The sequence below is a fragment of the Rhineura floridana genome, chromosome 18, assembly GCF_030035675.1.
Source record: "Rhineura floridana isolate rRhiFlo1 chromosome 18, rRhiFlo1.hap2, whole genome shotgun sequence".
NCBI lineage: Eukaryota > Metazoa > Chordata > Lepidosauria > Squamata > Rhineuridae > Rhineura > Rhineura floridana.
The window spans coordinates 28,556,800-28,580,892 of record NC_084497.1 but is presented as its reverse complement, the minus strand read 5'-3'; the positions used below and the strand labels follow the sequence as shown (position 1 = coordinate 28,580,892).

Genomic DNA, 24,093 nt, shown 5'->3' with positions numbered 1-24,093 from the left:
AGCAGAAGATACAAATGCTCTGAACAAACCAAATAATATAATGTGTGTTGCTGGCCTTGTCTTCTGCCTCCGACGAGTTAAAAGTTCGGCCGCCTCTTGCTATTTTTATCCTGAACAAAAATTCTGACATGCAGAGAGGCTGTCACTTAACCCAAACCGCTGGTTGCGACAATCCTTAGTTACAGACAAATATACATAAGCCAAATGTGACAAACCAGGGTTTTTTTTGTTTTTATTAGCGAAACTGATCTGGATGCTCCTGTACAGAAGTGACTTCAAGTTCCTCTCCACACAAATGGAGAGGTGGGGGAAGGAAAGGGGCTGGCTTTGCCACTCTGCTAACCAAATATCCAGGCTGTGTACCCATCCCCTTAACAAGCTGGCCAGTAAACCAACACCTCAGTCTCTCCCTGCCTCCCCAAGTCTCCATTGCGATGCAATCCATTATGTGCCCCCCAATTCAAATAAGCAATAAATTATTACTGGAGGAAGCTCATAATGTAGATCAGCCTTCACCAATATGGTGCCCTCTAGCTGTTCTTGAGCTCCCATCAGCCCCTCTGTTGTGCATCTGGACTGATGTAGTCCAACATCATCTGGAGTGCACCGCATGATGGCAAAGGGTGATTTAGATTCATCACATTAAGTCGACACCAGAGAATCAACCTCTCCCCTGCAACCCCACCAAAAACCCATGGGGGTTGTATCTAAGGTTAGTCCTACTCAGAGTAGACTCATTTAAAATTAATGGACCTAAATTAGTCATGGTCATTAATTTCTGTGGGTCTAATGAGAGTAGGACTATCATTGGATACAACTCTCTGGTAAAGAACATGCAAAGCAAAAGGTTTCATTCAGTGCAACAACCAAAATAATATTAGACCGTTCAAGTTATGTCTTCTCCAAAAACCCCTTCTGCACGTTATAAACAATCAAGCTTATCTGCTCTGTCTTTGACTCCATGTTAATTAGTATCTGTCTCCAAAAATTCCCTACACCAGCCTTTCCCACTGCTGGGTGGGACTGATGGGAGTTGGAATCCAACAACATTTGGAAATCACTTGGTTGCAGAATGCTGACTTCCACAGACGTCTCCTTGTATTCCACATATTTACAAAGTTGTTCATCATTTTCTTGAATGGAGAGTTTCCCAATGAAAGGGTGGGAGTTCAGTGGGTTAGAAACTTATCAGGATAAAAGAAATGGTGGACTCCCCTCCCAGGTAACGTTTAATTGATGACACAGGCTGAGTTTGGGGATCGAATGTTATGGCAAAAGGTGATTCAGAAATGGGATCAGCGGCAGTACATTAAAGGTTTTTAAGACAAATCCACCCATTTCAGACTAGTTCCCAAAGGAAAAATAAAGTTTTATAGTCTGTAATTTTGTAGAATATTCTTGATCCTGTCATTTCTCATTTCCCACAAGGAATTCAAGTTGGCTGTGTCTTGTCAACTGGAAAAGCTAAGAAAAAGACCCCATAGATCTCGCTCCATCAGTGGTAGCAGCTATTTAACAGACAAGGGTGCTCAATGGGTTGGGGTCTTTGCTATCCAGCCCGGCAGATTGGCCTCTGCATATCTAGTTACCGCCAGGCACGGTTGAGGAGCTTCACCTGAGCCAGCCTCTTGGTGATCATGGTGGCGAAAACCAGCCCGAAGAGCACGCTGCTGATCAGGACATAATCATAGTCGTCCTTCAGGACGTCAAACTGCTTGGACGGGTACACTCGGGTTTGGTAGATGTCCAGGCCAAACGCAACGACCTGAGGGCAAAATAAGAACAGGAAAGTGAGAGGCCAAAAACATTTTGGTCCTGCTTCAAGCCCCTGAAGGGCCACATTTGGCCCATGGCCCCAAGGTTCCCCACCCGACTAAGCCTACTGGCCGTTGCCACCTTGCGGAAGAAAGCATTATCATAGGGCAAGGAGGCTCACCAGACACGTGGACTCAAGGCCCGATGGGACCGTGTAAATGCCCCTCATTCGGGAGATGGTTTGGTTGTAGTTGATGAACCTCTCGGCATGGATCTGCACATCCGGGGAGTATGGGATCAGGTTTTCTTCCCTGAGAAAAAAAACACACACACAAGGGCTGGAGGATCAATTCGACCATCTTGATCGGGGCTCCCCCTTCCCCGAGAGCCATTTGAACTGTCTATCTGAAGAAGAACGCTGCCCCCAAAGTCTCCATCCTCTCTCATGTATTTTTCCACCTTCTCAATGACAGATGGGTTGGAAACACTGGCCCCCATTGGCCAGGTCTTATCCTTAAAGTGTGGCGAGAGCCAGAGTTGTCCGTCAAACAGACAACAGCACTAGAGCACCCTCTTCCCCCAACTCCCATCAACCACAGCCAAGCACAGTGCATCAAGATGAATCCAGGTTATGGAAGGCTGCCCTGGGGTCTTAACACATCCAAGTTCCAGTACCTCAAACTGAGGAGTTGCTACCAGTCAACAATACTGGTTTGGAAAAGGGAGGTGCAGCTCAGTGGTAGAGCATGCGCTGGCAGCTGGAGCTGATGGGAGATAAGAGTCCAGCATCATTTGGAGGGCCACAGGTTCCCCCCCCCGTTCCTGATGATGGGAAGGACTTTTTCCTGCCCTCAACAGCCACTGCCACTCAGGGTAGACAATACCGGCTTAAATGGGCAAACAGTCTGCCAAATAAAGCATCTTCCTAGAGTCCTTCATTCCCATAGTGGGCTAGAGGGCCTAATGTAGGATAAAAATAGCTTCACACTTGTGGCAAAATGTGTTCTTGAATAGACAAGGCAATGTCTTATACTGTGTGACGGGTGGTTCCCCTCTGTTTGGCATTGGTTAGGCCTCGTCTTGAGTACTGCGTCCAGTTTAAAAAGGATGCAGGCAAACTGGAACAGGTTCAGAGGAGAGCAACAAGGATGATTAGGAGACTGGAAACAAAGCCCTCTGAGGAGACACTGAAAGAACTGGACAGAAAGAAAAGACTGAGGGCAGATATGATAGCACTCTTCAAGTACTTGAAAGGTTGCCACGCAGAGGAGGGCCAGGATCTCTTCTCAATCATCCCAGAGTGCAGGACACAGAATAATGGGCTCAACTTACAGGAAGCCAGATTTTGACTGGACATCAGGACAAACTTCCTTGCTGTTAGAGCATTATGAAAGCAGAACCAATGACTTAGGGAGGTGGGGGGCTCACCAACACTGGAGGCATTCAAGAGGCAGCCGGACAGCCACCTGTCAGGTATACTTTAAGCTAGATTCCTGCCTTGAGCAGGGGGGTTGGACTCAATGGCCTTATAGGCCCCCTCCAACTCCACGATTCTGTGATTCCAATCCAGAACTAGGACCAAAGGGCTGCAGCACATGAAAAGGTCTGCACCAGTGAGTTTGTTACGGCTGTAGTACGCTCACTTTTAGACAATAAACAAAGTTACTGTTAACATACTGCAGTCCCTGGCATTCATTAAACAATAAGTCAACTCCCTCTCCCCCAAGGTCCAGGATTTACATCCCAGTTTCCTTACCTGGTTTGCTCAGTTGGGATTTCTGGTCGGCGTGGGTCCAACAGAGCCTTGGGGAGCGAAAGGATTGCCCCAGAGGGAAGTCCAACTGCATAGTAAAGGGAAAAAACAAACAGCGGGAAAGGACATTATTTCAGCAATTGCCAGGAAACTCAGGCCTTCGCCTAAGCAACAGAAATGCTGCATAAGGCACCCTTCGCCAGCCTCGTGTCTTCCAGATGTTTTGGACAGCAGCTCCCATCAGCCCCAGTCAGCACCTGAAGGCGTGGCTGGGAGTCCAAAAGGAAGGAGAGGGGCTGCTCTCTCCCAATCAGCTGGCCACAGGCTCAAACCCGACTCGGACTTCCCTTTCCCAGCCCGCTCCTTAACTGAGCAAGTGGCGGCTGGTGATCCCCCGTTCGGTGATGGTGACCTCCATGGCGCTGATGGCGGAAGGGAAGATGTAGGACTGCTGGAGGACCTGCGGCAGGAGCGGGCGGTCGAGGGAGCTAAAGGCCGTAGCGTTGTATTGCTCCGTCCCCTCGTACAGCTCCAGCACGGTGAATTCGTTCCGGCGGGCCTTGGCATTCCAGTACTGGTACTGTGACACGAGAGGAAGGGGGAACATCAATTAGACAGGGAAGCTCAGTGGCGGCGGCCACAGAAGTTGTTGCATGCAAAGACAAGAGTATCCAGAGATAATCTGATTCTATTTACCACCACCCAGTTCTCCGAGTGGACAATGTGGACTGGTCCCTTGGCCTTCTTCTGCACTGAGGAGTGGATGATCCGGCCGGTGACTCCGTCGATCAAGTAGATCCCGATGAACGTGCGCTCCTGGTGGGTGTCCATGCTCTCCGTCACCACCGCCAGCAGGTTCGGGTTCAACGACTGCAACAGGTCAAAGGTTGCAGCCTCAAAATGGGACCCACTAGTTGGTGGATTTCCCTCCCCTTCCCAGGATAAAATGATGAAACTTGGATGGGGAAGGGCCATAGCTCAGTGGCAGAGCATCTGCTTTGCATGCAGAAGGTCCCAGGTTCAAATCCCGACATCTCCAGGTAGGGCTGGGAAGTTTCTGCCTGCAGCCCTGCTGTCAGTCAGTGTAGACAACACAGAGTTAGGCTGACCAATGGTCTGACTCAGTACAAAGCTGCATCCTACGTTACTATGGAAACTGTGAAAGGGGCGTGATGCAGTTTGACCTGCTGATGCTAAGACAGACGCTGAACTCTGTGTCCTTTCAGATGCCCTTACCTTGTAAAGCACACTGCGATCCCCCATCACACGGCCCTGGGAATGGACGTGCTCGTTGGCCCTCTTCCCCTTCACAGTCACGATCCGCTGCACATCAGGGGGGATGCTGATCTCCCAACTCTGTTCTGTCGTCAGGTCCTGCGACACATGGCCAAGAAACTCAGGCTATAAAATGTCAAGGTGATTCTTAGCAATTTCCCCACACACACACCCTTCACAGGGCGGCAGGCAGGCAGAACTGACCTGATTCTTGCTGCTCCATAGTGCCACCCAGATAGATGGCAGGAGAAGGTACTGCAATTTGCCAACCCAGCTGATCTGGGCAGCCAAGTGGAGTCCTGCCAGTCTTATATTATTTAATTATTTATTATTTATTAAGTGTATATCCCACCCTTCTTCTCAGAAGGTGCCTAGGGTGGCAAACAAAAATTCTAAAACATCTTAAAAACAAAAGACTTTAAAACATATTAAAACCAAACATCTTTAAAAAAATCTTTAAAAACATTTAAAAAAGCAATTCCAGGACAGACGCAGACTGGGATAAGGTCTCTACTTAAAAGGCTTGTTGAAAGAGGAAGGTCTTCAGTAGGCGCCGAAAAGATAACAGAGATGGTGCTCGTCTGATATTTGAGGGGAGGGAATTCCACAGGGTAGGTGCCGCCACATTCAAGGTTCATTTCCTATGTTGTGCAGAACGGACCTCCTGATAGAATGGTATCTGCAGGAGGCCCTCACCTGCAGAGCGCAGTGATCAACTGGGTATATAAGGGATAAGACGGTCTTTCAGGTATCCTGGTCCCGAGCTGTATAGGGCTTTGCACACAAAAACCAGAACCTTGAACTTGGCCCAGTATGGGCAGCCGTTATAACTGGAGGTTCAGACATTCCTCCTGCCCAAACTCTAGAACAGCTGCTGTGGAGCCATGAAAACCTCTCTCAGTGGAACTGAAATCTGACTACTTGGGGGGGGGGAAAGACTATATAAGAACAGCCCCACTGGATTAGGCCAAAGGGGGCCCATCAGCTCTAGCATCCTGTTTTCACAGTGGCCATCCAGATTCCACTTTGGGAAGCCCACAAGCCGGAGATGGGTTGAACAGCGCCCACCCCACCTGTGATTCTCCGCAACTGGTAACCTAATGACCCCTAACACAAGGGTCTCATTGGCTGCAGTCCAGCCACAGGCAAAGAGGGGTTTCCTGTGTCTTACACATCCAGCCGCCTCTTCCAGCTCTTGTCCTAAGAAGGCGTCCCCCACCCCTCCCTTCCATGGTGCCCGCTGATGACATCACTCCTGGGTAGGCTAATCCAGGCGGACTCATCCACGGGACACGGGAAGGCAAACCCTCAGCTACAGGCCCACAATACCAAAGGGGGATTGAGCTATACACCTTCCGCAGCCTCCGTCCCATCAGCCTGCCCTGCTCGGAGTCTGCTAAATGAAAAGACACGGACGGGGCCATTTCTTCAAGCTGCCGGAGGACGTTTCTCGTCGCTGGGAACACCGTGACCTGGCGGGAAGGAAGAGAGGGCGGTTCGAGGGAGCTGCTTCCACACATACATACACAAGAGGCTTTCTGGAAAACAAAAGGAGGACCCAGTGAGCAGCGAATACTCGTCTCGCACTCGTACCTTGTACTCGTCGTCGATCAGAAGCAGGACTTTGGCGTAATCTTGGTCCATGATGGGAAGGAGAAGCGACTGGAGGATGGGGCGGTTCAGCACTGGAGGGGCCACCTGGCTCCACCGTCCAAAGATAGGGTTGAAGACATAGAGGGAGCTCATGCCCGTCTCCTAGGAGGGAGGGAGACACGGAGACAGGAAACTCAGACCTAGCTGCCAAATGGGCAACAGCATTAAGGACAGGGACACAGAGTCAGACCCATTGGTCCATCTAGCTTAGCACTGGCTAGCAGTGGCTCTCCAGGACTTCAGGCAATCTTTCCCAGCCCTGCCCGGAGATGCCATTGGGGCATGAACCTGGGACCTTCTGCGTGCAAAGCAAGTGCTCTGCTACTGAGCTGTGGTCCTCCTGCTTTGTGTTATATGCAGGGATTTAGGGATGCTCTGCAAAATTTAAGTAAATCGCTGCAAAATATTTTATGGGGCAGTTCATAAACACATAATATTATAATATTCATATGCCACATTATTAATTATTGTTATTATTAACATTCATATCCAACTCTTCCTCCAAGCTCAAGGTGGCATACTCTCCCCCCTCTGAATTTTATCCACACAACAACCCTGTGAGGTAGGCTCATTGCCTTCTCAAGGCCACACGATCCACAGATAAATTCTCCCTAATACCCCCTGGGAACCCCCAAACTGGCCGAGTCCTAGAGGCAGGCGCTGACCTTGTCCTTGACCAGCAGGGTGCACTGTGGAGGGTGGGGGAAGTGAGCAGTTGTCCTCTGGACCATCAGCTTGAAGGATGAGCCCGGCTGCACGTCCTGAAGGTACTGCTTCCACAGGATGGTCCCAGAGCTGCTTTCGATGCCAAAGAGCTGGAAGCGTAGCAAAGCCCAGGCAATGACTCAGCCATGTGGGTTCAACAGCAGTGAGGCGTCAATCAAGTGGTATGTAAATTTTAAAAATACTAAATAAGAAGAATAGATCTGGTACGTGGAACCTTTGGCCCTCCAGATGTTGAACATCTATTATCACTGGCCATTGGCCATGCTTGCTAGTTCTGATGGAAGTTGTAGTTCAGCAACATCTGGAGAGCCAAAGATTCCCCCCTCCTCTAAATCTTGAGGATTCTAGCCCTCAAGGTTCTGATGAAAGGGCTGATTTGAATAGGAACACAGGAAGCCATCTTGGGCCATTGACCCACCTAGCTCAACGTTCTCTGCACCAACCGGCAGTGGCCCTCCAGGATCTGATCTAGCAATCCTACCCAGCCCCACCTGGCATTGCCACGGATTGAACCAGCGGACCTTTTGCATGCAAGACAGGTGCTCTGCCATTGAGCTACAGCACTTCCATCCCTTTGGGGTGATCCAGCAAGACGCTTCTTAATATTCTCATTAGACACGAGAGTTAGGAATGGAACCTCTGTGTTTAGAGGCAGTCTACCTGAATGTCAGATGGTATTGCTTTCATGCCTTGCCTGTGGGCTTCCCATTGTGGCGTCTGGTTGACCATGCTGGTAAAACTGGATGCTAGGATAAGATTGGGCCCTTGATCTAGCCGGGTTTACTTATATGTCCTAAGTTTCTGTTTCTCGCGCTGTTCACCTTCCCAGAGGCTGTGACCACCACAATCATCTTCTGCAGGTTAAACTCGTCTCGGGCCAAGTTGTCGATGTTGACCTCGTTCTTGATCTGGCTGCGGGGCTTGCGGGCATCGTAGAACATCTTCCAGAGGTGAGCAGTCCAGGCCTGGAGCAGGATCAGTTGGGAGGACAGACGCTTGAGGAACATGCCCAATAGGCCATCTGGGGGAAAAAGAAAGAGCAAGCAGTGCCACAGGCAACAGTTAAGCAGTGGTTAATTTAGGAGGAAGGACCATAGTGATAAAACATCTGCTTTGTGTGCAGAAGGTCCCAATCTAAAAAGCGCATGCTCAACAGGACCAGTTAAACCACAAAGACAGAGCTTCATAGCTTCAAATTGCCAACAATATTGTGTTCTGTCTCTCGCACACAACACCCCTTCCAAAACAAAAATGTGGAGAGAAAGAAGCAAAGCAGACATTCAGAGAATTACCTTGAATTGCTGGTTCCCAGGCAGCAAAAGAAAAAGAAAAAAACCAAAACAGGAAACAGTTGAAATTCACTCTTTGGAGTAAAGACAAAAGCCACAAAATCGGAGATGTAACCGCTAGATTTTAACAACATCACAACCCAAGAATCTCTGTGCAATGCTCAAAAAAGGTTCACAAGGACCAGTACATCACAGAGGCAGATGAATTCACAATCCTACGAAAGATGGACAGAGCAGCTTCAAAGTCTTTAAAACTGCAATGTTTCTGAATGTGGGAATACAGTCTCGACTAGCTGGAAAACTATGTGCTTCCTTGATGTAGCTTTCGGTCACAATAAACTGCAAAGACACCCCAAGAGCTTTTACCACAAGGACTTGCAAAAAGGGGCTGGTTTGGCACGGCGAACACTAGCCTTCAGCACCAGAGGGCGCTTTGAACTTTAATGTGAGGTTTGGGCCTCAACACCGCACAGGACAGGTTTAGCCACAAGCCACATCCCAGGCAAAATGGATCTCTTGGGCCTGAGCCTCTCACCTGCTTTCTTTCCAAATTCACCCTCCAGCTCTGCCTGCGCACCCGTCAGGGGCAGGTCCACCATCTGCAAACTGACCACTTCAGCCAAAGACTCTTCCCGGCTCCACAGAACTTTCCCTGCAGAGGAAGAGAGATGGTTGTTAGAAGGAAAAGGTTTTGGGCTGTACCCAATGCTAGTCCTACTCAGAGTAGACCCCCTGCAATTAATGACCATTAGTCAGTGACGCCTGTTAACTTCAATGGGTCTACTCTGAATAGTACTGGCACTGGAGACAACCCTTGAGTTCTCTATAGCCTGGGTTGTGTTTGCATTTGTTCTGGAGAAACACAAGGAGGAGGCCTTACGGTTGTATCCAATGTTACTCCTACTCAGTGTAGACACATCAAAATCAACAGGCACGACTTAGATCCATTCATTTCTCTATTGTCCTTTCTGGCGCTGTTGAAGAAGTTCCTCTTTCAACAAGCCTTCTAAAGGGAGACTTATTATGTCGGTTATCTGTATTGGGTTTCAAATTATTTATATATTTGGTGTTTTACATTGTGTATGTGTGTGTGTATTTTTATATTTTAAAAATATACATTTATATACTGTACATACACACACTAATATATTTGCGTAAGAATATCGTCACGCAGCAGTTTGCTTGGCTGCTGACAGGTGGCGCTGTGAACTACAACATGATAGACTTCTGAGAGCTTCTGGACCAGCGGAGGAGGGACACAAAGATGGAGGCAAGCAGGCACGCATGAAGGGACTGAGGGCTAAGCAGGTTGGCAAGTGAAGCAAGTAGGGCTGCAGCCTCATTTGTGTAAAATTGTTTTTAAATAAGCAAATATTTTACCTGTTTTAATATATACAATTGTTCTGTGTATGTTTTTATTATGCTGTAAATTGCTTTGGGATGCCTCATGGGAAGAGATTCATAAAATAAATTAATGGTAACAATCATTGCCGCCCTGGGCTCCTGCCAGGAGGAAGGGCAGGATATAAATCAAATAATAAATAAATTTCAATGGGTTATATCCAATGCTAGTCATTCTCGAAGTAAGACACACTGAAATTAATGGACACCACTCAACTAGGCTCATTCATGTCAACAGGTCTCCCCTGAGTAGGACTTACTTAGATGCAACCCTAAGGATGTCATCCTGCGCACACTTTCTTAGATTTACAGCCAGGGGGTTTCTTGTTTTGCCTTTTCAGCCGTCAGCAAAGCCAGTTCTCCATCACCCACTTGCTAAAAAGAGGAAGCTTGGAAGGGTGTTTGCACCAAGTGATGCAGTTGCAGACTCACCGGGTTGCTGAAGGAACAAGAGCATGTGATCTGCCGTCTGCACCAGAGCCCGGTAACCCACAGAGTCGTCCTTCTTCAAAAAGACCTGAATGTAAAGCTAAGAGAGAACGGGGATAGATGGGCAAATGGGCAGGCAACCAAGATACCAACCACTTGCAGGGCTGAACAAAGAGATCAAGCGCTTCAGGTGGCAGCTTAAAACCTCCTTAGATAACGGAAGGCAGGATTGACTTCATGGTAAGCTTTTATTTTTCTTTACCTGTTCTGGCCTCGTGCTGGTTTTCTCCAAGGTGAAGCTGATTGTGGTGTCCAGCAGTCTCTGCCCAGTTTCAGCCAAGTACAAGTTAATCGTGTAGGATTGGTTGTGGCAGGATAAGGATTCCTTCAGTGTCATTCAAAGCAAATAAAAAAGGGGGATTAGGATTTAAACATCAGGGCCGTCATCATGCATGCAACATCATCTCAGTAGAGATGTGAAGGCTGGGGGGGGGTGGGGGGGGATGGAAGAATTTGGGGGGAAATGGGAGTTTTGTTCAATTTTTCTGTTTTTTTTTCCTGGGCCACATGTCTACATGCCTTGCAGTCAGACCCAAGGCGTGAAGATGGCTGGCGGGTGGGAGAGATATTTAAACCCTAGCACAGCCTTTTCCAACCAGTGTGCCTCCAGAAGTTGTTGGACCACAACTCCCATCAGTCTCAGCCACCATTGCCAATGGTCAGGCAAGATGGGAATTATGGTCCAACAACATCTGGAGGCACACTGGTTGGGAAAGGCTGCCCTAGCATTTTGAACCGCGCACTTCAGCTGCAAGATAAAACATCTGGTTTGGACATGATAGCAAACCATGGTTTCCAGTTACAAGCCTGTACGAGTCAAAGGCTCACACACTCTTCCTCTCTGCTTCTCCTCCTTTGCATGCGAGGAGAGGAGGTTGAATGCTTTACTGTTACTTATAGTTCCCTAGAAATTGCAAAGCTTCCCATTCAAATCTTGCCTGCCATGAACTCACTACATGTTCTAGGACAAACCACTCACTCTTAGCCTTCCCTACTGTGATGTGGGGGAATAATGATGCAGGCACCCGACAGGAGAAAGCTGACTGCTATAGTTTTCCATTTCCTCTAATCCGGGAACTATGATTAACAGCTTTTGGGACAAGCAAAGATGTTAAACCATGGTTTGAAGTTGGCTTAATATCCTGGCATCTTCCAGAGCTGTTAAATCGAAGACTTCCCGGGTTGTTTGCTGGCTCGCACAAAGGGAGGAGCGAAGAGGCAGACTGCAGGGCAAGTATGTCTATTCGTATCACGGCTTACGGTTGCCTGAACACAGCCAAGTGCTCACATTGGAGCAACCCAACTAAAACCAGTTCCCTCCTGAGGAAGTCGGAAGCATTTCAAGGGCGAGCTAGGCTGCCCATTCCCCCCAGAGCGTGACGGCCCCATGCTTACCACTTCGGCCTTGCAAATCAGGACAGCGGCTACCGTTTTCTCGTTGGTGGTTGCAAAGGTCGCGAGGATAGCCTGCAAAATGCAGCGTGCGGAGACAGAATAAGAAAACACTCCTGCAAGAAGCTAGCGAGAAAATGCTTGGTGGGGTGGGGAATTGCATTCAGATACGGCTTCCCTTGGATGAGCCTGGCCTAGTTGTGACCAACAGGAGTGGAGGTGGTAGACCTGTGTTTGGACTCTCCAGACTGCAGGAGGGAAGGACGGACTACCTATCAAAACAAAATTCCCTGTGCCGAATCAGACCACTGGTCCCATGAGACTTTCCATCAGAGAGGTATTTTAAGAAGAAGGGAAGCTGCCTTATATTGACTCAGACCCCTTGGTCCAACTAGCTCAGTACCGCCTACACTGACTGGCAGCAGCCCTCTAGGGTTTCAGACTGGAAACATTCCCAGCCCTACTTGGAGATGCTGGGGATTGAACCTGGGACCTCCTGCACGTAAAGCAGATGCTCATCTGCTGAGCTACGGCCCTTCCCAAGTCTACTGCCCAACAGGAAAAGTCCTGGGGCCTTCTGCATCAGGGATGGGGAACAACAACCGGACTACAGCTCCCACCATCCCAGGCCATTGCCCATGCTGGCTAGGACTTGTGAGAGCTGGAGTCCAGCAACACCAGGAGGGGTCACAGCTTCCCATCCCTGAACTAGACCATCACTTGCCTTTACTGCCCCTAGCTACTCTCATCGCAACCCCACCTCCTTTTAAATGCAGGGATGGGGGACCCTCTGGATATTACTGGACTACAGCTCCCATCATCATCCCTGACCATTGGCCATGCTGGCTGCCAGCAGTTGGTATCCAACATTGTGTGGAAGGCCATGAGTTCCCCATCCCTGAATAGAACGTCACTTGCCTTTACTGCCCCTAGCTACCTCCATTACAACTCTGCCTCCTGTTAATGCAATGGGATGGGCAATCTGCGGTCCTCCTTATGTTGCTAGACTCCAGCTCCAATCATCATCCCTGACAATTGGCCATAGTGGCTGATGGGAGTTGTAGTTCAGCAACGCCTGGCGGGCCATGTGTTCCCCGATCCTGTTCTACATGCACAGCACATGCTCTGCCACACAGCCTCTCTCCCGGCGCATGCTAGCAGAACCTGGTTTAACGTTCCTCAAGCAGGCCAGCTTTTACCAGGCGAAACATCGAGGCCTCGGCATTACATTCCAAGACAACCCAGCACCCTTTCCCATTACCTGCGGGAAATCCCGGAGGAAGCTCAACACGCCATTCCGGTACTGCAGCAGCACGAAGCGGCTCGGGGCAAGCCGCAGGAAGAACTGGGCTCGGGAAGCGCTGGCAGGATTGGGCTGGGAGGGATGCAAGCAGGGCTGGAAGCCATCGGCAAACTCCAGGCCAAGGGACTGTGGAGTAAAAAGAAAAAAAGACAAGGTAGCAAGTCAAGCAAAGGTCAAGCTTTAGATCAGAAGAGGCCTGTAGCTGGGTCAGGCCAAAGGGGGCCATCTAGTCCAGCCAACCAGATGGGAAGCCCGCAAGCAGGACCTGAGCCCCACAGCAACTCTCCCCACTTGTGATTCCCAGCGACTGGCATTCAGAGGCAAACTGCCTTCGTCAGTGGAGGGGGAACATAGCCATCATGGCTAGCAGCCACTGAGTTAGGCCAAGCCGAAAACCAAGCCTCGCCAGGAGCATCAGCCTAATTTCTGGAGCCCTCACTTGCAGAGGAAGTTGCTTCATCTCTCCCTCAGTGTCTAGGGACATGGCATGAAGTGAGTGAGCGGCTGAGTCCACGCACACAAGGACGCCCTCTCCAACCACACCACAGGCCCCACTCAGGCTCCTCGCCCAGGAGGCTGCTATCCTGACCTAGAGAGAGAAGGCAAAGAGAGACAGACAGAGAGAGAGAAATAAATTTCCTAAAAACGTGATAAAAAAGAGAGAGAAAAAACAGAACTATATATCACAAATAAAGCTGAGCAGAGCACAAAACATTAAAAAGCTGCTTATAAAATCTGCTGCCTCTTTAATCAGAGACACCTGTTTTTTAGTCAACCCAAAAAGCTTTGTTATAACCCGGGGTAGTCAACACGGTGCCCTCCAGATGTTGCTGAGACACAACTCTCAATATCTTCGACTACTGGCCATGCTAGCTGGAGCTGATGGGAGTTGGGAGTCCAGCAACATCAAGAAGGCCACCCGTTCCCCATCCCTCTACTATACCATTGCCTCTAGCAATCTCCATCATAATGCTGCCTTCTTTGAATGCACAGATGTGGAACCTCTGGCCCTTCAGATTTGGAGGACTACAACTCCCATTATCCCCGACAATTGGCCATGCTGCCTGCTGGGAGTTTGCATCCAATAACCTCTGGAAGGCACAGATTGGCTACTCCAGTTTTAACCAATTAACCCAACTAATTAAACATTACTATTCAAGAGTAAGTCTCACTGAGGTCAATGGAGCTCACTCGCAACTAAGCACATACAAGACTGCAGTCTTACATTTGTAAATTTTTGAATGCCAGCACCCCCCCTCCCAAAAAAGTCAATAAAATCACAATGTTCCACATTAGCAAAGAAATTCCATTCAGAGCCGGGGTCTTGCTCTACCTGTCTTGTGATTTCTCCATCCTCGACGCTGAAGGTTACGACATTTAAGTGGCTTTGAGGAGCGACTCCAACAGCATGCACCACCCCTGTCCCATGCGAATACACCAACTGATACTGGACAACCTCACTGGCGAGGAAAACCAAAAAGTTTATTTCTGTAGCTAGCTGTCACCGCAACAGTATTTTCAGGCTGGCGGGGGAGAGTTTGGAAGTTACAGGCACATTACAGGTTCTAGGCATTTGTCTTCTAGCATACCAGCAAGGTGGTTTCCAGGGAGCATGAGAACAATCATCTGCTTCATGTTTATCCCCAGTACCTAGTAATCAGGGGTAGATTGCCTCTGATCATGGTGGTTTAACCACCAAAGACAGAACCATCTCCCATAGAATTACACATGATGACAACTCATTCCCTCTATTTCCAGTGTTCAGGCTGCAAGTGCCGTTCCTTGCGTAAGCAAAATGGTACCACCCGGTCGCAAAAAAGAGGTATTAGTGGGCCTGGGGGCACCCAAAGGTTTGCAGAAGTGGACAAAAAATCTTTAGAAGGACAAAAAGAACCGTTTGCAGCAGAGGTGGGTGGAGTCCCAAGAACAGCCCAATGAGGACCGAGCATGCTTGGCAGGCATGAAAGGTCGACTGATTGTTGGTGGGGGGTGAAATAGAAAACTGAGGTGGTGGAGGAGAAATATAGTGGTTGGTATACATAGGAAGCTGCCTTATACCAAGTCAGGCCATTGGCTCAAATAGCTCAGATCACTGACACTGACTAGTAGCAACAGCAGCAGCAGCTCCCCAGGGTTGCCCGCAGACCTACCTGAAGATGCTGGGGACTGAACCCAGGACCTTCTGCATGCAAAGCAGATGTTGTGCCGCTGAGCTAGCGTCCTTCCCCAATATTATGAATCGCGTGGAGAACAGAAGAAGCTGCCTTTTACGAGTCAGACCATTGGCCCATCTAGTTCAGTGCTGCCTACATAGACTGGCAGCAGCTCCCCAGGGTTTCAGGCAGGGGTCTCGGTCCAGCCCTATCTGAGGATGGCAGGGACTGAGCCTGGGACCTTCTGCATGCAAGGAAGGTGCTCTGCCATTGAGCTACAGCCCTTCCCCCTGAGTTTCCTTCTTCATCTGATCCAGACCAATCCAGATTAGAAGAACCCAAAGGTCCTTAAGGAGCCTTAATCTGGAACAGGGGGCCCTCCACGCTGCAACATTTTGTTGGAGGTCCTATTTCTGTCCCACAGGCTTGCACGCCATGACAAAGATCCAATGTTCAGCTTTGAAGGAACGTATTTATTTTGAGGGTGTGAAGGAGCCCTTAGCAGTGTGGCCCCCATGTAAACCTGGGAACTTCTGCATGTAAAGCAAACGCTCTGCACCACTGAGCCACGGCCCTTCCCTCAACCAGAGACCAGCACAGCCCACGGTCATCTCCTACCTCTCTGGTAAATGTTCCACCCACTTCTGGTGGCCGTTGGAGAGGTAGTGGAGAGAGAGCCCACTTTTCTTCAACAGTGCCACGTATTTGACAGTGTCCTGCAGTCCCACCAAACTGGCCATCTGAAAACTTACAATTAAAACAAAATACATGCACACATACATATATAAATCTGAATTTAACACACACAACACACCAAAAAAAAAAAAGATTATTAACAAGTTCCCCGTTGCCCTCATCCACATCCCCGTGCCCAACTTCTCACCTGCCAGTGTCCATCGATATCTCCCAGTTCAAGCCTCCAATGTTTGTCTCCCAGGAGCGCAGAAGATGGCCCCCGTTGGAAACAGTGATGGCATCTATATAATGGGCCAAACAAAACTGCCATTAATAACAGCAGCAACTTATTAATTTATATCGCTTACAACTACTACTGGTGGGCTCTCCAACACTGGAGGCATAAAAGAGATAGCTGGACAGCCACCTGTCGGGTATGCTTTAAGCTGGATTCCTGCACTGAGCAGGGGGTTGGACTTGATGGCCTTATAGGCCCCTTCCAACTCTACAGTTCTATGATTACAACTCCCATCAGTCCCAGCCAAGCAAGATTGTGCTTGCTGGAAGTGATGGGCCCATTCCAGCTCTACTATTCTATGATTCTACTTATTAGTTAATTTATATATCACTTATAACTACTACTTTTTATTTATTAATTTATTATACAACACTCACAAAAAACTACTCATTCATTAATTTATACACTGGTTACAAAAACGTATTACTTTATACACCCCTTACAACAAATTACCTGAATAAAGAATACACAGGAGAGAGGGAGAGGGAGAGAGAGGGGGAGAGAGGGGAGGGAGAGAGGGGAGGGAGAGAGAGAGAGTAAACTAGTGTAATGTATAAGGGTAAAATTCACATTTGTTGCTTTGACCACCACTGGCATGTGGACCCAGGAAGGTTGCCCAGAAAGGAATGTAGCCCCAGGGCTGGAAAAAAACAGTTCCCTGCCCCTGATGTAAAACAAGCAGGGTCTTGCTGGGCCAGTAGTTTCTCTCTCAAACTCCAGTTTTCCCATCTGTAAAATGGGTACGTTCAGGATTTGTTGGAGAGATAGATTCTTAAGGCATATTACAGCAGGCATACAGACTTAGCATTAAGCTAAGAGACAAACACTTCTCTTACCTTGCCCGTGGATCAGCATAGCGTCTATCGCCCCTTCAGGAGTCCCTTTGTCCACATGGCGCCACACTTTAAAAAAAAAAGAACCAGGAAGTCACACAAACAGAGAAAGCTGCCTTTTAATCAGGCCAGATTGTCACTTCGTGTGGCTCCACCCCCAAGATCCTACCAGTTTTGTCAATGGTAGCCAAAAAGGAAAGGAAAAAAATAATAAAAGAGACAATGGGCTGTATCCAGTGCTGTTCCTACTCACAGCAGACCCATTGAAATTAATGGCCATGACTTAGGTTCATTCATTTCAGTGGGTCTACTCTGAGTAAGACTTAGCTAGCGACAACCTACAGTGGCGGAAAGGGCAGAGCCCTGATGGAGACGCAAATCACCCCCTCCTTGGATCGATTACTGGATGAGCGAAGAAGAAGCGAGAGATCTTTCCAAGCCCTGCTGCCCTCAGATCATTCAGCACTGAAGTGTTGAGAAATGAACCTTATGCGCACAGAGCAGATATTGTACACGCGAAAACTGCCTTAGTCCAAGTCAGAACCAAAAGCTGCTGCTCATCCAAAGATTATCACCAAAGTGTCCAGCAGAGCAAGAGATATAAGTAAGCACACACACACACACACGTCCCATGTCTACATATCAGATACTCACAGATTTCTCCTGTCCTGGAATTCAGAGCAGCCATCACATTTTTCTCAGTGGCTGCAATGAGCTTCCTGGAGCCCTGCGAGGCTTCCAAGGAGGCAAACTTGAGCTTCCCCACATACTGCTGCCTCCTGGTAGACATAAGAAGAAAACGTTTAAAACTATTTACTAGTCTTCATGCCTTAGAGAACAAGTTTAAAGCAGAGTAACAGACAACATGGCAGAAGTGTGTAATTTTATGCATGGTATGGAAAAAGTGGATGGAAGTTTTGCTTCCTCTGTCATAATACTACAACCCAGAACCACCCTATGGTCTGAAGCTGAACGTTGGAAGGTTCAGGACAGACAAAATAAATACTTCTTCCATACAGTACACAGTTAAAGTACAGAATTTTGTCCCACAAGATACAGCGATGGAATGCTTAGCAGTCTGTACCGCCTCTTAACAAAGATGTGCTATTCCAGCTTAAAAACATCAAAAGAGCGAGCCCTGCTGGATCAGACCAAAGGCCCAGAGTTCTGCCTCAGAGAAGACTGTATCCAGTGCTAGTCCTACTCAGAGTAGAGCCGCTGAAGTTTATGGGCATGACTAATTTAGGCTCATTCATTTAAATGAGTCTACCCTGCATAGGACTTAGTTGGCTACAGCCCCTAATAACCACCACCTGCCTCCGGGCACTCACAAGCAGGGCACAGAGACAGGCACAGGCACCCCCTTCTCCCTCCCAACTCTCTCCTTCCCCCCCTTTTATCTAATGCTTGTCTCCTGACACATACTACTCAGAGATAGACTGCACCTATCCATGGAAGCTCCATTTAACTTATCATGCCTTGCAATCATCACTAAGCCCTCCTCCTCCCTCTGGGCTCCTACAATTCCCACCCGAGCCAGTAACTCTTATCAGCACTTCTTGTGGCGGGGAGTTCTGTGGTGTGTCAGTCGTGCCTGGCACCCACCAGTCAAACTTGCCCACTTGGTCCTCGTAAACGGCGCCTGTGGGGGGAGGCGAGAGGAGGAGGAGCAGCAGCAGCAGCAGCAGCTGGGAAAAGAGCAAAGCACCCCAAGCCCAGGACGCCGCCATCACAGTCAAGGAGAAAGGAGGCCGCCGACATCCCATCGGGCGCCGCGCGACCATAGAGACGGCCGGACCATAAAGTGGCGCTCCCGAGCCTCTCAACCCAGTAGAGATAGGAAAAAAGTGTAGAGTGACCGTCACGCGATCTGGAGGCGGAGCTTCTCAGCTCCTTTCGTAGGAGAAGGGCGTGTGAGCCGCCCCCTAGAAAAATGTAATGTAAGTTTTTAAATATAATAATTATATTTTAATTTGGAAATTAAGGATTGTATCCAATGTCAGACCTACTTAAGAGTTGTATGTGCCTTCAAGTCAAGTTTAACTTATGTCGACCCTATGAATTAGCGATCTACAATTAAACCTCTATAAGCAAGAAGCTTCTAACCTCCCGTCAGGCTCTGCGCGAGAACAGCCGTGGGGTCCCATCTTTATGACGAGCTTTCCAAGACCGCGAGGACCCCCTCTGCTATTCTCGGGGCTGCCAACTGATATTGCCTGAGTGGAAGGAAGCCTAATTTTCCCCATCCCGCCAGTATTCCTCGCTATTTCCTTAGTCGAGAAGACAATCTGACGGTTCCGCTTCCCTGGGAGTGATTGTAGGAGGGCGAAAAGGCCCTATGATCTATCATTTGTGGAATCAGGCATCCTTTGGGCTCCTTTAATCCTTCCCATTGGCCCCCGCGGCAGCAGCTGCGGCAGGAAGAAAAAGAAGAAGTAGTGGTAGTACCCACGTGCTTGGACAAAATGCCTAAGTCCAAGCGGGACAAGAAGGGTGAGTGATGCTGCTAGTCCGCAAGCAGCCTGCCCCGCTTAGTATTCTTGTCCAAAATATGAAATGGCTTTTGAAAGCATGGTTTGCGTTTAGACTTTTATGCAGCTCAAGAGGGAGAATTAAAATATAGCCACCCACCCACATGTGCATTGCTCTGATATGGTGCGTTATGATTGCTACCTGCTCTTATTATTGCAAACTGTAACGCTGGACAATTTTTATTACTTTTTTGTCTCCTATTCTTCCTCCTAAGCTGCCGTATCCCGAGTTAGTCCACTGGTCTATATTGGTGTTGTTACTGTTGTATGTGGTAACGTTGGGTATTTTTATTACATATTTTCCTGTTGTTATAATTTGCCTTATCCCAAGTAAATGTTTATGATGATGTTGATGATCACCCTTGTCATCTATATTATCAATATTGCCATCATCATCCTCTGCCGTGTAAATAAGCCCACAAAACTTATTAGCCTGCAGTGGCTCTTGTAGAACTGAGCCTCCTTTCTTTTTTCCCCTTTCAGTCTCCTTGACAAAAACCACCAAAAAAGGCTTAGAAGCTAAACAGAACTTAATAGAGGTGGTAAGTAACGTTAGAGCTGTGTTCTGATCATATGTGAAATCACTTGGAAGAAAAGATTTGGGATTGTGCTGTAGGTTAAAATCATATAAATTCAGTAGCTTGTGAAGGAATTATTTTCCTTCCTGTCTTTGAGACGTAAGGAAGTATCACAGTTGTACTAAGGATAGTGAGCTAGGTGGGAGAGTGTAGATAAATGTATTATAATAGTCATGATCTTAAGTGTTCATACAGCACTTGCGTAAGGCATTGTATGTATCCAGGGTGGGGAACCTTGTTTAGCCCAAAGTCTGTATTCGCTTCTGGGCAGTCTTCTCGAGGCCAAAGTTTAATGAGACAGTAATTTTGAACCGCAGAAACAATGTTCTAATTTCATAGTCACACCATCCCAGCAGACAGAAACATTAAGGATACCTTTGCATTCTTTGCTTGCACAGAGCTCTCAATATCATTTCTATTTAGAGAGGATTTTTCCACCTGTGTCCTAACTTTTAATCTTCTTTGCCCCCAGCTCCGGAAATGCGTGGACACCTACAAGTATCTCTTTATCTTTTCCATCGCCAACATGAGAAACAACCATCTGAAGGATATTCGGAATGCCTGGAAACACAGCAGGTAAAAGACTGATCATCCGTGACTCTTCCTCCTCATCTGCAAAACCACTTGGATTGACTTTGAAGGGGTTATGCACAATGTATGTTATGCATGTTTGTCAGAAGTGTTTAATTTTTACAGTGTTTTTTTTTTAGGATATTCTTTGGGAAAAACAAAGTGATGAAGGTGGCCCTGGGACGGAGCCCAACTGACGAATACAGAGATAATTTACACCAGGTGGGGTGTCTGGCATGCAAACAGGTTCACTCTTGACCTCTGCTATGTGGGTTCTGTGAATGAAGAAATGGGTTGTGTGAATCATGGTATATGTTATATGTTAACTAATGTTCTGTATCCCTCTTTGTTTTCCAGGTCAGTAAGCTTCTGCAGGGAGAGGTTGGACTCCTCTTCACCAATCGCACCAAAGAAGAAGTCACAGAGCAAGTTTTTCTGATTCTCCCAAAATGTTGGAAGCGATCATGTTTTGCTTCTGAATGTTGTTAGATTCAGGACAAGCAAAAGAAAGGACGGTCTCATGCAGAGCATAAACTATGGAATTTGCTCCCACAAGAGGCAATGGTGGCCTTCAACTTGGATGGCCTTAAAAGACAAATTCATGGAGAAGGCTAGCAATGGCTATGTTCTGCCTCTACTATACCTCTGAATACCAGTTGCTGGGAACTGCAGGGGGGAGAGTTGCCATTGTGCTCATTTGGGCTTCTCACGGGGCACCGTTGCAAACAGGATGTGGGCCTAGATGGGCCATTGGCTGGATCCAGCAGGGCTATTAGTTCTATAAAGAACTGGGAGCTAAAACTGTTCTTGATACTTTTATTTATTGAATATGCAATTTCAGTATTTCAATTTTAATTTTTATTGTTGCTGTAAAGTTTTTTTGTATCATAAGCTGCTTCAAGGGTTGGTTTATTAGAAAAGCAGGGTATAAACAGTCAATTTAATCTAGATCCCAAAGCTTTGCGAACATGACTGCTTACTAATCTGTTGCTTCTTTACCTTCCCAGCTGGTTCTCCCAATTTAAAGAGACTGAATTTGCCCGTGCCGGGAATAAGGCAACCTTCACTGTCAGCCTGGATATGGGGCCCTTAGAACAGTTTCCCCACTCCATGGAGCCTCAATTGCGGCAACTCGGGCTACCGACAGCGCTGAAAAAAGGTTGGTGATGTGTGTCCCATGGAAAATGCATGCATTCATGCTTGAATGTATGTATGTGTGCCCTGGACTTGATTGGAAATGGCTTAACAATGCAGTAACATTGACTAACACGCTTTGACATGGGTCTCCTGATCAGGCCTTGCATACAGAGAGGGTAGATTCTGCTTCGTCCGCAGCACATGCCTAGGTGTCCTTCCTGTCTCTCAAGCTGAGGGAAGGAGGCATCTCCCCGTTTCAAATATTTTGGCTGCCTAAAGCCTGATCAAGGACTCAAATCAAGATCTTGGAGCACCTTCCCTACAAGAAATCAACTCCTGCTCATTCTTTACCAGCTTGGCACACATTTCTGAAACTCTTGATTGGCTTCCAACCTTGCTTCCTGATTGTCTAGGACAGGGGTGACTAACCTCTGGCCCTCCTGGTGTTGCTGGACTCCCGTTAGTCCCAGACAGCACAACCAAAGGCCAGAGATGATGATGACAATTGCAGTCCAGCGATGTCTGAAGGGCCACAAGTTAGCCACCACCGCTTTAAAACTAACCACTGTTCTGTTATGTCCAAACTGGGTGCACCGTGGTTTGTTCTAACTGCAGTCAACATACTCTAGTGCACACACACACCCTCTTCAATCAGCATCCTGTTTCCCTTTCTTTCCCCTCTGTTTGCAGGAGTGGTGACCCTAATTTCTGATTACAAGGTCTGCAAAGAGGGGGATGTCCTGACCCCTGAACAAGCTCGCATTCTGGTGAGTAACTCGCAAAGAAGTCAGAGAGAGGTTTCTGAGGCCTGTGGGACCTTTGGTTGGCAAGATGCAAAGGGGTTCCCCTTATGGGTCAATTGTTATGTAAAGGCTGCACTTGGGAGTTCTTCCACCATGGTGGGTGCCAGTTTTCAGCCTGAGGGCCACATTCCCCCAGAGACAATCTTCCAGGGGGCCACATGCCAGCAGTGGGTGAGGTCAGAGGCAAAAGTGGGCGGAACAACAGATGTCACTCTTAGCTTTTTAGTTTAGGCCGTGTTCCATCCACGCAGGTTTCTGTACCTGCCTACCTCTCTTTCCCATCAAAGGGAGAGAAACATTATAGGTGTTGATGGACACGTTCAAGCCAGGCAAAAGCAAGGTGGGTGCGGAGCAAGCCTTGAGAAGCGTCCTGAAGGCTGAACAGTGAAGCCTGGAGGGCCATATTTGGTCCACAAGCCAAATGCTCCCTACTTTCCTTACACAAAGTATCAACATTTCCATATACATTATTCTAGGAGGTAATCTGTGCTGTGGAAGCCTTAGCCAGGTAGAGCCGAATAAATGAATGAGTGACATGGCTGCAGACTGGTTGCCTTACTGCTGTCTCTTCCCCTGTCCAGTTTCCTCCCACTTCAATTTTCTCATTGAAAGGAAGAGCCTAGATTTGTATGCTGGGTCACTGCAGGACTGTGTCCTGTTGCTTTTCTTTTAAGTTGCTAGATCTCATGGTTTGGGTAGAACACCTTGGAGGTGGCAGCCTGGGAAAGTGGCTCCAAAGAAGCCAGGACCTGCTACAGATTTGTAAGTCTTGCGCCGGACATATCAATACAGATTCACACACACTCCAGAGGACAGAGCTTTTGAGGGGGGTTCCCCAGTATTGGCAGCTATGGCTGAGGATGCTGTGCGTGACGATCGCTTTCTCCTTCTTTCCAGAAACTCTTTGGCTACACCATGGCAGAGTTCAAGGTGACAATCAGGAGCGTGTGGCATGCTGAGACAGGAGACTTCGAACAGCTGGCTGAAGACATGGAGGACATTGTGGAAGAGATGGAGAACAGTGATGATGAGATCGAGGATGACGACAAGTAGGCAGACAAGGGACTGTTGTACCCCAAAGGGCTGATCCATGAAATCTGATCAACTAAGGATTTTATCAGATCAATCTTTTTGTATATATATATATATAAACACGTAAGAAGAGCTTCTAAAGTCTTAAGTCACTTTGTTCCCTTGTATACACAGTCTTAAAAACCAATTTTGGGACATCCAAAGTGCGGAAGAGCCCATAGCTCAACTGCTTTTCATGCAGAAGAGCCCAGGTTTGATAATTGCATCTCCAGGAAGGGCTGCCTGAAAACCTGGACCGTGGCTGCCAGTCAGTGTTGACAGTATTGAGCTAAGTGGAGCAAGGATCTGACTCGATATAAGGCAGCTTGTTGCGTAACTCAGAAGTTTTATATGCAGAACCATGAGGACTAGAATCTCACTTCACTTTTAGGGGAAGAGCCATCGCTC

The 24,093-nt window shown here is 47.9% G+C and overlaps 2 protein-coding genes across 4 annotated transcripts; one reads left to right on the top strand and one right to left on the bottom strand.

The window, feature by feature from the left end:
- Positions 1–218: 218 nt before the first annotated feature.
- On the bottom strand, positions 219–18,794 carry EMC1 (ER membrane protein complex subunit 1). Its single transcript, XM_061601672.1, has 22 exons — positions 18,601–18,794; positions 17,650–17,774; positions 16,999–17,064; positions 16,073–16,166; positions 15,808–15,936; positions 14,370–14,496; positions 13,476–13,625; positions 12,995–13,162; positions 11,737–11,808; positions 10,544–10,666; positions 10,285–10,381; positions 8,987–9,103; positions 7,984–8,183; positions 7,102–7,251; positions 6,377–6,538; positions 6,136–6,255; positions 4,745–4,882; positions 4,205–4,378; positions 3,878–4,088; positions 3,512–3,596; positions 1,937–2,066; positions 219–1,765 (listed from the first exon to the last, which is right to left on the bottom strand). The coding sequence occupies exons 1-22, from the start codon at positions 18,777–18,779 to the stop codon at positions 1,586–1,588; spliced, it is 2,997 nt and encodes a 998-aa protein (XP_061457656.1). The 5' UTR covers positions 18,780–18,794; the 3' UTR covers positions 219–1,585.
- A 375-nt stretch (positions 18,795–19,169) lies between these two features.
- On the top strand, positions 19,170–23,787 carry MRTO4 (MRT4 homolog, ribosome maturation factor). Of its 3 annotated transcripts, XM_061602184.1 has the most exons (9): positions 19,170–19,488; positions 20,010–20,068; positions 20,577–20,680; positions 20,815–20,896; positions 21,032–21,099; positions 21,682–21,833; positions 22,502–22,578; positions 23,289–23,376; positions 23,512–23,599. In XM_061602184.1, coding segments are annotated over exons 1-9 (660 nt in total). In that variant the 5' UTR covers positions 19,170–19,460; the 3' UTR covers positions 23,514–23,599. The 3 variants fall into 3 exon arrangements, with proteins under 3 accessions (XP_061458168.1, XP_061458166.1, XP_061458169.1); XM_061602182.1 differs by lacking the exon at positions 23,289–23,376 and having other exon boundaries at positions 19,178–19,488; positions 23,512–23,787; XM_061602185.1 differs by lacking the exons at positions 19,170–19,488; positions 23,289–23,376 and adding an exon at positions 19,513–19,650 and having other exon boundaries at positions 23,512–23,787.
- Positions 23,788–24,093: the final 306 nt, after the last annotated feature.

Coding starts and splice junctions, on each gene's coding strand:
- EMC1 (XM_061601672.1), bottom strand. CDS start 18,779: ATGGTCGCGCGGCGCCCGATGGGATGTCGGCGGCCTCCTTTCTCCTTG. Junction 9,104..10,284: donor CTTGTTCCTTCAGCAACCCG/GTGAGTCTGCAA, acceptor CTTCCTCTGCAG/GGAAAGTTCTGTGGAGCCGG. Junction 4,379..4,744: donor ATCGCAGTGTGCTTTACAAG/GTAAGGGCATCT, acceptor GACCTGTTGCAG/TCGTTGAACCCGAACCTGCT.
- MRTO4 (XM_061602182.1), top strand. CDS start 19,461: ATGCCTAAGTCCAAGCGGGACAAGAAGG. Junction 20,069..20,576: donor AACAGAACTTAATAGAGGTG/GTAAGTAACGTT, acceptor CTTTGCCCCCAG/CTCCGGAAATGCGTGGACAC. Junction 20,681..20,814: donor AATGCCTGGAAACACAGCAG/GTAAAAGACTGA, acceptor TTTTTTTTTTAG/GATATTCTTTGGGAAAAACA.